This window comes from Gallinula chloropus (genome assembly GCF_964237585.1).
Source record: "Gallinula chloropus genome assembly, chromosome: Z".
NCBI classification, from domain to species: Eukaryota; Metazoa; Chordata; class Aves; order Gruiformes; family Rallidae; genus Gallinula; species Gallinula chloropus.
This window is the reverse complement of record NC_140089.1, coordinates 1355327-1369190: the sequence shown is the minus strand read 5'-3', so window position 1 is coordinate 1369190 and position 13864 is coordinate 1355327. Positions and strand designations below refer to the sequence as shown.

Sequence of the window (13864 nt, the reverse complement as noted above, 5' to 3'; positions counted from 1 at the left end):
GAAGTTGGGCTCTCCGGCCGCGGTTTCACTTTGGGACCTGCCAGAGCCGACTGCTGTGCGCACACAGAGCCCCTTTGTTTCTAGGAGGTATGTGTGAGCACAGCACTTTGCTCATACAAATTACTGAGATCTTAATCCTCTGTAGTAGCAAACGGTGCTGCCAAAAAGGCACAGAAACCCCCTCTCCCCCCCTCCCCCCAAACCACTACGTTATTAGCTGTTACCCATAGGTGTGAGCAGAGGAAGTTAACCTGGAGCATGCATGGCACATGTGAAAGCACATCCATGGTGGCAAGTGCCATTAAGCAAAGTTGATAACAGATTTTCATGAGTGTAACTGGCGTAATCTTCAAAAAAATACTGATTTTGGTGAAAAAAAATCGTGTAGGGCATGTATAATGTAACCACATAACAGCTGGAACTGCAGAGGAAATTTTCCCCTTCTGTTGCTGTGCTCAACTTTTTAAAAGGGCAGGGACTGGCAGGACAAGGGGGATGGATTAAAGCTAAAGGAAGGAAGGTTTAAATTAGATATTAGGAAGAAGTTCTTTGCAGAGAGAGTGGTGAGGGGCTGGAAGGGGCTGCCCAGAGAGGGGGTGGGTGCCCCGTCCCTGGGGGTGTTCCAGGCCAGGTTGGCTGGGGCCCTGGGCAGCCTTGTGTAGCTCCAGGCCTGGAGGTTGGTGTCCCTGCCTGTGGCAGGGGGTTGGAGCTCTGGGACCCTTGGAGTCCTTTCCAACCCTGACCAGGCTGGGATTCTGTGATTCCTGCATGGATGAGCTACAGTAATTAAACAAGTGCAAGGGTGATATTAACGAATGGAAGTGCCTGTAGGCTTGTACAGCATTGGGGTGTTTAGGGGTGCTGAGGCCATAAGACCAACCCAAATTCCTGGAAGCCCTGTTTGACACTTAGCAAAAAGGAGTGCAGACTAGTGCTAATGAGATGTAAGCTGAATTCTGTGTGGCAGCTCATGTTTTGAACTGATTAATAAGAAGCTGGGTTTTTTTCTTGCAGTAATAATAGATGTTTTACTACAAAAAGACTGAATTTCTATTTCCACTTTTGTTCTTTTCTAAGTAACATGTTATAATTATTTAGGAAGATAAATATTCTGGATTATCTGACAAAAATGGCTTTTGTGAGGGGTTTTTTTTGTGTCACTTTTTACCCCAGGTGTGCCTTGCACCTGCCCCCTGTGCACTTCAGACAGGAGGAGCTGTGTCACCACCTCGGAGGGAGTTCAGCTCGCCAAGGAGCTAGGAGCCACGTACCTTGAACTGCACACTCTCAATGAGTTCTACGTACAGAAGTACTTTGGAGGAGTGGTGAGTGAGAAACTGCTGGGCTGAAAACATGGGGAGGGCATGACTCATGTCAGGGCTTCGGAGAGTGAGCCCTCACACCAAGGGCAAGTTCCCATCCACACTAAATTTAGGTTAGATGCTTGGGATAAATCCTTCCTGGGGAGGGGGGAGACCCTGGCACAGGGTGCCCAGAGAAGCTGGGGCTGCCCTGGGATCCCTGGCAGAGCTCAAGGCCAGGTTGGATGGAGCTTTGGGCTTGGGGGGGGGGTATCCCTGCCCCTGTCAGGGGGTACTGAAGGAACTCTAGAGTCCCTTCCCACCCAAACCCTCCTGTAAGTCTGTGATGCTATGGTTAATTCTAGGATTCTATGATTCGAGCTGAATTGGCAGTGCTAAGGTTGCTTTACTTTTAACCACCTTCCAGGCAGGTTTAGGAAAGTCACTGTACATACTGCAGGAATTTCTGCCCATCACCCCCCTCCCCGAATTCCTCTCCTTGTCTCCTGCTGGGATGGGATAACCAACTCCAGCTCAACAGCCCAATCCCTCTTTGAAGATGAGACTTGTTTTGAGCAGGTGTGGAGTTGGTGATGTCCACAGGTCCCTTCCAAGCTGAATTATTCCACAAGATTCCAGTATTTTAAATTTGAATTGCTCAAGCTCTCACAACAGTTCTACTCATAAAGTGAGATGGGTAAGATTATTGAATTGCCTGGCTTTTTAGCATATTCTTGTGGGTGCTCAGGTCACAGTCCTGAGCAGAGCCTGGGGTCAGGGAACAAGGCAGAAGGTGAGAAGCTTGTTAAAACACCCCACATTTAATGAGCTGATTCTTTTTCTGTGCCCCTGAAGACAGGGGAGCCCACTGCCCAGTTTCTAGACACAGTCTTTCAGACTTGTGTTCTCCCCAAAATTATTCAACACTGGTATTTCACATTCAGTTTTATGAGCTGTTTTAAGCTGAGCCTTTTTTTGAACCTCTCTGGTTACTTTCCCAATGATATTTCAGCTCCAACCAAAAAAAAAAAAAAAAGCAGCTCTTTCAGCAGTGTAATTTCCCATGATCTGCCCTGTTGCTGTTCCTGGTGTGTAAATACAGTGCATTTCCATGGGATTTGACAGTAACTTGGAACACCTGGCACAACAGTCGGCCAGTTTTTATTGGACCCCTTCATTCCCAATTAAAAGCAAGGAATCCCCTCAACTTCTGGTCCAGCCAGAGTATTCTCCTGGTGTTTAGAAAGCACTACGAGCCCCACAGTGGGTGGTGAAAGCATTGAAGACACGCATGAACACAAACTGAACCACCCTTTGTGCCTCTCTGTTCCTGTAAGACAGATCGTTTCCCCCTCAGGTACATTTTCCTTACAGCAGTGATGCTTGTATTCTCTTCCAGAAACCTTGCCCAGAAAGATCACGATGTGTTGGGACTTTTTCAGAGGACACAGCAGCATTGTGTGGTGAGGGTGGCTAACTGCACCCTCAAGAGCGCATACTAGTCTCTGTTACAGCCCTCACTTGTCCCTGATCCTTACCCATCCAGTCTTACTCTTCTCTCTAATTCTGTAATTAACATCTACAGAAGCTGGTAAATTGAATACCTTTGTGCCTGACATTTATGGGAAGATTAAAGGCAAGAGAATTAACCACAGATAAATAGACTTTTAAATCGTGGTAATTCCAACTGCAGGTGGCAACTACTGAGGATAAAGGAGAGCTGGGACTTGGTGACCTGGATGACTGTTTGCAGCAGGAGCCTCCATCCTGTGTACTGCACCCACCTGTTCTCCTGAGCTTGATCATAGAATCATAGACTCATAGATTGGGCTGGGTTGGAAGGGACCCCAAGGGTCACAGAGCTCCAACCCCCTGCCACAGGCAGGGACACCAACCTCCAGGCCTGGAGCTACACAAGGTTGCCCAGGGCCCCAGCCAACCTGGCCTTGAACACCCCCAGGGATGGGGCACCCACCCCCTCTCTGGGCAGCCCCTTCCAGCCCCTCACCACTCTCTCTGCAAAGAACTTCCCCCCAGTCTCTCCTCTCCCCCTTCCCTCCTCCAGCTTCACTCCAGCCCCCTTGTCCTGCCAGTCTCTGCCCTTTAACAAGCCCATTCCCCTCCTGTTCCTGGGGTCCCTTCAGGGACGGGGAGGCTGCAGTGAGGTCCCCCCACAGCCTTCTCTTCTCCAGGCTGACCCAGCCCAGCTCCCCCAGGTTGTCTAGGCTGGTCTTAAATAACTAGGATTTTTATTTTTTTAAAAATTACATTTTGTGTTTTAGCTGGAGTATTTTATGATCCAAAGTTTGAATCAGAAGTCATCTGAGAAAATGAAGAAAAGGAAAAAGACACAGAAGTGCCACCGAGTTCAACCACCTCAGCTGGAACAGCCAGGTGCTTGTCTGGTCTCTAGTACCACTCATTATGTCTGTCAAGTTCTTCATGCAATTAACATTTTGTAATTATCACTGTGAGCCATGCTGCCTGTCATCAGCTGTCCTGGCTGTGTGGCTGGGGCTGCATCATCTCTTGGTGATGGTTTAAACAAAGCAGGGAGAACTGTGAAGCGACATGTAGCCTTGCAGTGGGCTTCTGATTGATTTTAGACAGACAGGGTTGTTTTCTGATGCACTTGATGAAATGATGCAAAGGTGAATTAATAAAAGCTTTACATGAAAGCTTTACAGACAAATTATAAAAGAGAGTTATTACATCGTTCTTCATTATTTTACAATACCACCCAGTAATATCTCTATTTGCTGAGAATGAAGCAAGAGAGAGGGTGTATGCCCCAGCACATGATGTCCTGAGTGTGATTTCTGGGCATCTGATGCACTTATTTGGTGAAATAATTACTGAGAAGTCCTCACCTCTAAATATGCAGCTGTCCTTTCTCACGTGGTCTAGAAATTTGCTCAGAACCTTTTGGTTTGGGGTTTTATGTGTGAGGATTTTAAGTGCCTTGAGAGGTTTCTTGAAAGGATGGATGCTTTTTACTAGCCTAAATGTTTATTATATTTCTTATTTTACCATAGCATTTCCATTTTCACTGTATTTTGCTAAACGTGTTCAAACAGCATGTAAGTTTCAGGTTCAGATGAGATATTAGAAAAAAATTCTTTGCTAAAAGAGTTGTCAGGGCCTGGCACAGGCTGCCCAGGGAGGGGGCTGAGCCCCCAGCCCTGGGTGTGTTTAACAGGAGGGGAGATGAGGTGCTCAGGGATCTGGTTTAGCACAGGACAGGGATGGTTGGAGTCCAGGAGCTTAAAGAGCTTTTCCAGCCTTGGGATTCTGTAATTTTCTTACCACTTCAGTATTTTGAGTGGGTTTCTTTCATGGGGAGGGCTTTTAGGTTTGTTTCCAAAAATTGTCCTTTATTTGATCAGGTCCCTGGGAATACAGTTGTTCTGCCACTAATACTTAACCCCAATTTCCCCTTTTTTTTACAGAAAAAATGCCCATCTTAAAGGGCGAAGCCTCACACTACGACGCCGACCTGCACAACCTCCTCTGCTGCTGCCAGTGCGCCGACGTGGCCTTCTACCCCGAGGACCTCAGCACGGTGGTGGAGGCCCACAAGGTCATCCTCTGCTCCGTCAGCCACCTCTTCATGCTGCTTTTCCAGGTGAAGAGCCCGGCCGACCCCCAGGACGCCTCCGTGGTGCGGGCGGCGCAGAGCCTCTTCGTCGTGGAGCCGGGGGATGCCACCCCCCCAGCCCCCCGCGGCCGCCCGCCCTGCGTCCCGCCGCTGAGAGTGGTGGTGAAGGACTCTGTCTTCTGCTCCTGCCTGCCAGATGTCCTCCACTTCATTTATTCAGGTACCTCCCAGGCTGGGTCTGGTGACTCGTTTCTCACCCAGCCTTTGCTGTTGGGGGATGATGTTCTGCTGCCTGGCTACACCTATATCACCCTCAGCAAGTGCCCGATGGTACAGAGCTGAGAGGGGTGGCTGACAGGCAGGAACACTGTGCTGCCATCCAGAGAGACCTGGACAGGCTGGAGAGCTGGGCAGGGAGAAACCAGATGAGGGTCAACAAAAGCAAGTGGAGAGTCTGGCACCTGGGAAGGAATAACTGCTGGGATCAGGACAGGCTGGGTGTGACCTGCTGGAGAGGAGCTCTGTGGAGAAGGACCTGGGGGTGCTGGTGGGTGACAGGGTGGCCATGAGCCAGCAGTGTGCCCTGGGGCTGAGAGAGACAATGGGATCCTGGGGGCAGCAGGAGGAGTGTGGGCAGCAGGTGACAGGAGGGGATCCTCCCCCTCTGCTCTGCCCTGCTCAGGCCCCGCCTGGAGTGTTGTGTCCAGGTCTGGGCTCCCTGGGATCAAACAGCCAGGGATCTCCTGGAGAGAGTCCAGAGGAGGCTACGAAGGGGATGAAGGGCCTGGAGCATCTCCCCTGGGAGGAAAGGCTGAGGGAGCTGGGGCTGTTCAGCCTGGAGAGGAGAAGCCTGAGAAGAGATCTGATCAATGGGGATCAATAGCTGAAGGGTGGGACCCAGAGGCCATGGGCAGCCTCTGCTCAGTGTCTGTGGGGACAGGACAAGGGGCGATGGGCTCAAGTTGGAGCCCAGGGAGTTCCCCCCAATGTGGGGAAGAACTTCTTGGCGGTGAGGGTGAGGGAGCCCTGGGACAGGCTGCCCAGGGGGTGTGGAGTCTCCTTCTCTGGAGAGATTCCAGCCCTGACCTGTCCTAGGGACCCTACTTGGGCAGGGGGTGGGACCCCATGGGCTCTGGAGGCCCCTTCCAACTCCTCTGATTCTGTGATTCTATGATTCAGGCTACAAAGATGATGCAGGGAGTGGAACATCTTCCATATTAAGAGATGCTGAGGGAGATGGATCTCTGTAGCCAGGAGGAGACTGAGGGGTGACCTCATCAATGTCTATAAATATGTAAGGGGTGAGTGTTGGGACAGACCTGGGCTCTTCTCAGGGATGGCAGCGACAGGACAAGGGGCAGTGGGTGCAAGATGGAGCAGAGGAAGCTCCATGAAAATATCAGGAGGAACTTGGTCACTGTGAGGGTGGCAGAGCCCTGGGACAGGCTGCCCAGCGTGGCTGTGGAGTCTCCTTCTCTGGAGACATTCAAACCCACCTGGACACATTCCTGTGTGATTTAGTCTGGGTGATCCTACTCTGGCAGGGGAGTTTGGAGTAGATGAGCTTTCAAGGTCCCTTCCAACCCTCATTATTCTGTGGTTATGATGAACATTGTCTATAGAAAAGGATCCTTTTGCCTAGATTCAATAGAAACCAAACTAATTGTCATTCCAGACCTAATGAAATGAAATTAAGCACAATACTTTTCTGCACAAAATCCATAAGCCAACATCAGTAACATTCAAAAACTTAGCCAAAAAATCTAGAGTTTGAGATAGTTTCAGTTATTGGGCTCTTAACATATTTTAAGTGAATGCATGCTCTAAACATGGTGACTGGCATGCAGGGTTGCATAAGAAAACTCAAGTCATTTCTCTTTGGATATGGTGGTCCAGAAGACCAGAAGTGGTTGGAGTGTGGGGCACTCTGGAATGTTGAATTTGCTGCAAATTCAGTCTGTTAAAATGGCACTGATTTTCTTCTGTCTTTTTAAGTGTTGCTTAGGAATCCTCAGGTGAAAGAGAATTATGTTTTCTCTGCAAATACCTGGTACTTGTTTACTTTTTATGAAATACTTTGCAAAATGTCACTACATAAGAATATATATTTTATATTTGTCAGAAGAATTAGCAGGGGTTTAATGATGCATTCTGATTTTCACTGCAAGAAAAAGAAGCCCCAAGTAATTACATATTTAGAGCCATATCCATGAAGAATCATAGCCAATCTCTGTAGAGTGCTACCTACCTGACATGTGAAAAGGATTTCTGTCTGAGACATGCACCCTGGCTTGTGAAGGCACAAGGGAGACTTGTTCAGCTTGCAGATGGAGTTTGAACATTGAGAACACCCCTTTCAGCTCCTTCCAAACCGGTGTCACACATGAGGGACAGGTGCAGAAGGTTTTTGGTGTGAATGGATTGGTTCTTTTATTTCTTGCTGATGTGAATTGAGGGTGAAACCTGAAATTCTAGGGGGTGGTAAGATTTAACACAGAGGAGGCACCTCTGGTGCCTCATGTGGGTTAATTTTACTCTCTCCCCAAGGAGTTGGGGAACTTTGCACAGTTTTAGGTGACACTGGTGTAAGTCACAGCTCCCAGTCTGAAGGGCATTGCTGAAAGTCACCAGAGCTGAAGATGCTGTATGCTGTCTGTGCTGCCCCTACCTGTCTGCAGCCCTTTCTTCAGGGCTGTGCTGACTTGTGCTTTACCCTCAGGTCTATCTGCCTCTGCCTCTTCCTTGCTGCACAGACCTGGGGGGCAGAGCTGAAAGTTCCCCAAAATCCCCACAGTGTCTTTGAGACTTACTCCAGCAATGTGCATAGGGATAAACTATGTTTCAGGCTGGTCAGCACTTCTCAGTTTTCCCCAGAAAGCCATTGAGAGGCCTGGGAGAGTATCTGGCCAAACACCAGGGAAGTTTTATTGCCCTTCCTAAGTGCAGAGATCTGGCTGATTTACACACAGAGCATGTAGTTCCTGCAGGATCTGTTTGGCACTGCTGTCACCTTTTCTCTGCCAGCTAAGGCCTGTGCCTGGATGGTTTGTAATCCAAGTGTGTCTTGTGACAGGCGCTTTCCAGTGGGAACGACTGGAAGAGGACATCAGGAAGAAGCTGAAGGATCCAGAGAAGACTGAACATGTGCTTGAGAAAGTTAAATGTATCCTGAAAACTCCTGGGAAGGTACATCTAACTGTCTCAGGGTAACTCACGGGGTCAGTCTTAGCTACTTCAGCTCTTGGGACACTGTTTTGTAGGCAGTTTCCTGTCCTAAGCTCACTTGGCCTCACTGCTCTCACTGCTTTGTCAGTGGGCTGTTCACAAAATAGAAACACTGAGGTGCTGGGGTAGCCCACAGTATTTCCAGTGAAAGAGCACAGGAGGAGGTACCCTAAAAGGATTACTCACCTTCACAGCTTTGCACATCATCTAACGAGGTGATGATGTGCTCCTCCTGTGAAGGAGGCTGCTCAGGGAAAGCTTTCCTGCTCTGATCACCTGCCAACAGCTACCTTTCTGCAGGGCATGGTGAGAGCTGGGTTCTCTCCTGAGCCTTGTGGTATAGGAAACCTGTCTGCAGCTCGATAACTCAGCAGATGACTTCAGAGTGAAACAGAATTTGTGTCACATCATTGTGCTAATGAAAAGTTACAATATGTAATTTCTTCCAACAGCCCTTTGCTGATAGAATTTAACACAATCCCTGGTGCCATAGAACTTGCACAAGGCATTTCTGTCAATATAAGTGGGAAACTATCTTATTCTGCCCTGAGATAACATAATATAAACATTTCTTAGCTGTTTCAAGCTTCTGATTGCTCAGCTGCAGGCTTGCCAGGCCTAAGTGTCCACAGCTAAAACATTCATAGGGTTGGATTTATAAAGTCCTAAAGATTTTTCAGATAATAAGCCTGAGTTGTTGCTACTTTTGGAGTTTTGCTCTGCCCTCAGGATACTTCTGTTTCATGTTGAAAAGTTTTCCTTGGTTTTTTATTGATAAAAATTATTTTTTAAATTTATATTAATTGTTGTTATTTATTGATATTGTTGTTTATTGATACTAATTTTATTGATTTGACTTTTTAAATTGTGAAAATTTAAAACCAATTCAGAAATCAGGCAAGATTTTAACTGTCAGTTCAACCTCACCTAGATTTCCTTCATCACAATCAACAACATGATTTTGATGGTGTTCCTTTTGGAAGCTTTAGATTCCATTTTTAAAGAAAAGCGAAACTGGAAAACCAACTGGAAGTGCAGGGGTTTAGGAGGGGTTTGTATACTTAGATTATTGTACAAGAAGTCTGTCCTTCAGCCTGCGAGCTCCCCCTGCTTCTCTGGAGGTGAAATCAGGGCAACAGAAACGAAAGGAACGAAAACGTTTGGCTGCCTTTCCACAGCATTCCATCAGGAGACGGATGAGTGTCCCAGCACTGCTCCCCCCAGAGCCCCCAGACCTCGTGTTTCTGCAGCCCTGGGTGTGAACCAGGCAGACATGAAGATGCCTGTGGGATGCAGCCACACCTGCCCAGAGGTGCTGGATGGGGGAGTTCTGTCACAGGTCAGACGGTACCAAGGCACGAGCAGGGACACATTGTAGGAAACATTGATGATAACACCCTTCTCTATGTGACAGAGCAACTGAGGGGGACAAGTGCCTGTCTGGACCTTGTTCTCACCACCAAGGAGTGGCTGGTAGGGGCAGCCTTGGCTGCAGTGGCCATGAAACGGTGGAGTTCAAGATCCTCAGGGCAGTGAGGAGGGTGCACAGCAAGCTCACTGCCCTGGATTTTGACCTCTTTAGGGACCTGCTGTGTAGATTACCATGGGACAAAGCCTTGGAGGGAAGAGGGGCCTGGCACAGCTGGTTCAAGGATCACCCTCCTCCAAGCTCAGGAGACATGCATCCCAATAAAAGGAGTCAGGGAAGAATGCCCAGAGGCCTGCAGAGATGAACAATGAGCTCCTGGGCAAACACACACCCAGAAGGGGAGACCACCTGGAAGCCAGGACAGGTAGCCTGGGAGGAATACAGAGAAGCTGACGGAGTAGCCAGGGATCAGGTGAGGAAAGCTAAAGCCCTGGCAGGAATAAATCTGTTCAGGGACATCAGTGGTGACATGAAAAGCTTTTACAGGTGCATCAGCCATCATAGGAAGGTGAAGGAAATGTGGGGCCCCTCTGGAATGAAGCAGGAAACCTGGTTACCTGGGGTATGGAAAAGGCTGAGGTGCCTCAGTTTTCACCAGGAAGGACTCCAGCTACACCACCCAAGTGACCAAGTGACAGAAAGCAAAGGCAGGGCTGGGGAGAATGCAGAACCACCCACTGCAGGAGATGGAGTTTGAAACCACCCAAGGAAGCTGAAGGGGCACAAGTCCGTGGGACCTGATGAGATGCATCCACAGCTCATGAGGGAACTGGCAGATGAAGTGACTCAGCCACTCATCATCCTGTCTGAGAAGTCATGGCAGCCTGGTGAAGGCCCCACTGACTGGCAGAGGGGAAACATAACCCAGAATTATCAAAGTTGGAAAAGACCTAAAAGATCATCCATCCCCATTTTTGAAAGGGAAACAAGAAAGACCCCCCGGCAGTGCTGCCTCCAGCTTGGAGATCCCCAGGACAAGGGGGATATGGAGCTGTGGGAGCCAGTCCCCAGGAGCCACGGAGATGATGGGAGGGCTGAATCCCCTCTGTTCTGGAGCCAGGCTGGGAGAGCTGGGCTGGCTCAGCCCGCACAAGAGAAGAGAAGGGAAGGGAAGGCTGCTTGTGGGGAGAGCTCTGAGTCCCTTCCCATCCCTCGAGGGTCTCCAGGAGAGCTGGAGAGGGGCTGGTGCCCAGGGCAGGGAGGGCCAGGCCCAGGGGAAGGGTCTTCAGCTGCAGGAGGGGGATGGAGAGGGGCTGGGAGGCAGAAATCCTTCCTGGGGAGGGGGGAGGCCCTGGCCCAGGGTGCCCAGAGAAGCTGGGGCTGCCCCGGGACCCCTGTCAGTGCTCAAGGCCGGGTTGGATGGAGCTTGGGGCACCCTGGGTTGGGGGGTGGGTATCCCTGCCCGTGGCAGGGGGGTGCTGGGGACCCTGCCCACCCAAACCAGTCTGGGCTTCCATGATATGGGCCGTGAAACAGATGCCTTGGAGGAAGTAGGAAAATAAATGATGAAGATGCTTGCAGAGAACTGCATGTGTCAGAGTCTGGACCTGTGTAGCATTAGGAACAAAGCACAACGCAGAGAAGAAAAGGCTGTTGCTTAGTTTCCCCATAATAATCATGTCTTGGAATCTTCTATTCTGTGTCCAGCTATACCTGACAATGTGTTATTAATTTATTTTCCAGCTAAACACTGTAAAGGACTGTAGGCCCCACCAGATAAAACGGCTGTACAATACCTCCCTCAGGCTGTTCTTTAATACGCCTGTCCTGGCTGATGTCATCTTCAAAATACAAGGTATGGCACCCCTGCTCCTTCTGCACCTCCAGCCTTCCTCCTCCCTGCACAAGAGGGGGAAATGGAGCTGACTCTATTTGCTGCTAAGCCAAAGCTATAGAACACTTCCATGCTTTTCTGTCACTGTGGAAAGCAGCTCCTGCTTAGAAGGGAGGCTTGTCCCCAGGGATGCAGTACAGCAGAGCCCATTTCACATGGTTTGCGGGGCTGAGCCGGTACCAGTGCCCTCTGCCTGTCACCGCAGGCTTTGTGCCTTTCTGGTTCACGTGCTCCCCTCAGAGGCTTAGCAGCATGAGGGGTGTGCTGCAGGAAAAGCTCCTGCAGTGGCATAGGACACAGGTAGCAAGGCTGAGCCAGGGGTTGCATGGCAGGGGACTCTGATTTTATTAAAATCTCACTTCTCCCACTCACCTTCCCACCTGCACAAGCTGTGGGATGTGTCTGAGGGCTGTGCCCAGTGTCACACCTCGGAGAGGCATGGCCTCCCATGGCCACATCTATACTCCCTGAATCACAGAGTTGTCTGGGTTGGAAAAGACCTTTCAGACCATCGAGCCCAACCATTGACCCAGCACTGCCAAGCCCATCACTGACCCCTGTCCCTGAGCACCACATCCACACATCTTTTAAAAATCCCCAGGGATGGGGACCCTGCCAGAGCCCTGGGCAGCCTGTGCAGTGACTGATGACCCTTTTGGTGAAGACATTTGTCCTCACATCCAGTCTAAACCTCCCCTGGACTCCTGAGCACCTGCCCTCCCCCTGCCCCCCCCCTTTCTCAGGCCAGTGCTGGCTGTGGCTGTGCCTTTCTCTTCCTTCCAGAAGCTTAGCAGGACTTAGCCCCACTCCTGTGCCTCCTCAGGCTTTACTCACTGCCCTTCTTCCCCCAGTGTGGGCATCCCTAGAAGTGCTGGGGTTTTGATGACCTGCTAATCCAGATGCCATCAGCAGCATCTGTGTTTTACTGACCTTCTAGATGCTTCCATTCTGATTTTTCACATTTCCACCACAGCTTCTGCATGGTAGGTGACTCCTTATGACAGAAACCTTCAGCCTTGCAGGCACCTGGGTTAGACCTGCCTGTTGCTTAACCCTGTGAGTGAGAAAAGTAACATCTCAATCATCTGGGATTGAAAAAACACGGGGATTATCTAGACTCCATGGCCAGGATTGAAAAGATGTGGGGAAGCAGAGGCTGTCTTTGTGTAACAGGCTGTTACAGACAGGTCAGGCTCCTCACAGAGGTGCCAAGTGGTCCTTGAAGAAGTGGAAGTGTATTTTGCTCTGTTTTTTCCAGCAAAGGGTGTGCTTGTGTGCTCAGTGCTACCACAGACTTTTGCCTTGTGTCCTGCAGGTGCAACTGTACCAGCCCACAGAGCAGTTCTGGTAGCTCGCTGTGAGGTAATGGCAGCTATGTTTAATGGTAATTATCTAGAAGCAAATAGTGTTCTGGTTCCAGTGTATGGGGTTTCCAAAGACACTTTCCTCTCCTTTCTAGAGTATCTTTATACCGACTCCTGCTGCCCAGGTAAGAAGTTTTAAAAATACACATATATCTGTTACTCATTTTGCCACGATGGGGCATTGATAGAGAGCAATGTAGAAGCATTTATTTCACTGAAAAATGACAATATTTTAATGCATGATATCTCAAGAAGGATAATTTGCTTATATGGTGTGATAAAGAAAAAAAAAATCATTCATAGTCAAGTAAAATCAACTGCAGACAGAATAAATATCACTAATAAAATGTTGTGTTTGTTTTGTGCTTACTCAGAAACCTGTGAAATTTCATTTCTGGTCCATTACAGCATTTGCAATTCCTTTCTACATCACAACAATACTGCTTTCTTATTTTATTTCTGGCTTTTACTTCAAATTTTTAATTTTGTTTAACACATATTTTGATAATCTTAATATTAAACAAGGTTAAGTTGCAAGAATACCTTATTTGTATGTAAATCCAGACAAAAAGTATGCTAACTGGAGCACTTGGCAAAAAAACCTGAGCCAGAGTGTCTTAACCTTTGTCTATTTTTAATGAGAAGAAAATCTACACACTGAGTAAAATAAATTAGTCAAATACAGAATGGTATTGTGATATGTATTTTCACTTTTGCTTCTTTCCAGGTAATTTCACCACATTCATAGGTTTTTCATGTTTCTCTCTTCAGTCTGTCTAATATTTCCTTGTCCTCCAGTTTTAACTGGCACCATATTTTTTTAAAAAAAAATACAGTCACTCCATTATCTCTTTTACCTTTTTACTATGTTTTCTTGTGTACATGTATCACAGACTTTTATTTTTTAAGAGAGAGAATGAGAAAGCTGAGTATTCTCATTAATCACCACTTCGTTTAAATGCAGCAGCCACCCTGGACTCAGAAGCTTCAAGATCCAGGATACTGATAGCAATTTGTTACACTTGCTTTCTAAAAAGTGCTAACTGCACTTTTCTGTTAATTAAATTACCTGGCAAAAATAAAAGAGTGATATGGCCAACTTATAATGATAAC

At 48.3% G+C, this 13864-nt stretch overlaps 1 protein-coding gene across 1 annotated transcript in view; it reads left to right on the top strand.

The window, feature by feature from the left end:
- The window catches only part of RHOBTB3 (Rho related BTB domain containing 3), a gene marked incomplete at its 5' end in the record, with an annotated part of 40104 nt that overhangs the window by 20567 nt on the left and 5673 nt on the right, over positions 1–13864 (top strand). The window contains 6 exons of the mRNA XM_084277922.1: positions 1174–1325; positions 3584–3695; positions 4751–5119; positions 7973–8085; positions 11237–11348; positions 12703–12876. Of these exons, the coding sequence (XP_084134048.1) occupies positions 1174–1325; positions 3584–3695; positions 4751–5119; positions 7973–8085; positions 11237–11348; positions 12703–12876 (1032 nt within the window). The remainder of the gene's footprint in view (positions 1–1173; positions 1326–3583; positions 3696–4750; positions 5120–7972; positions 8086–11236; positions 11349–12702; positions 12877–13864) is intronic.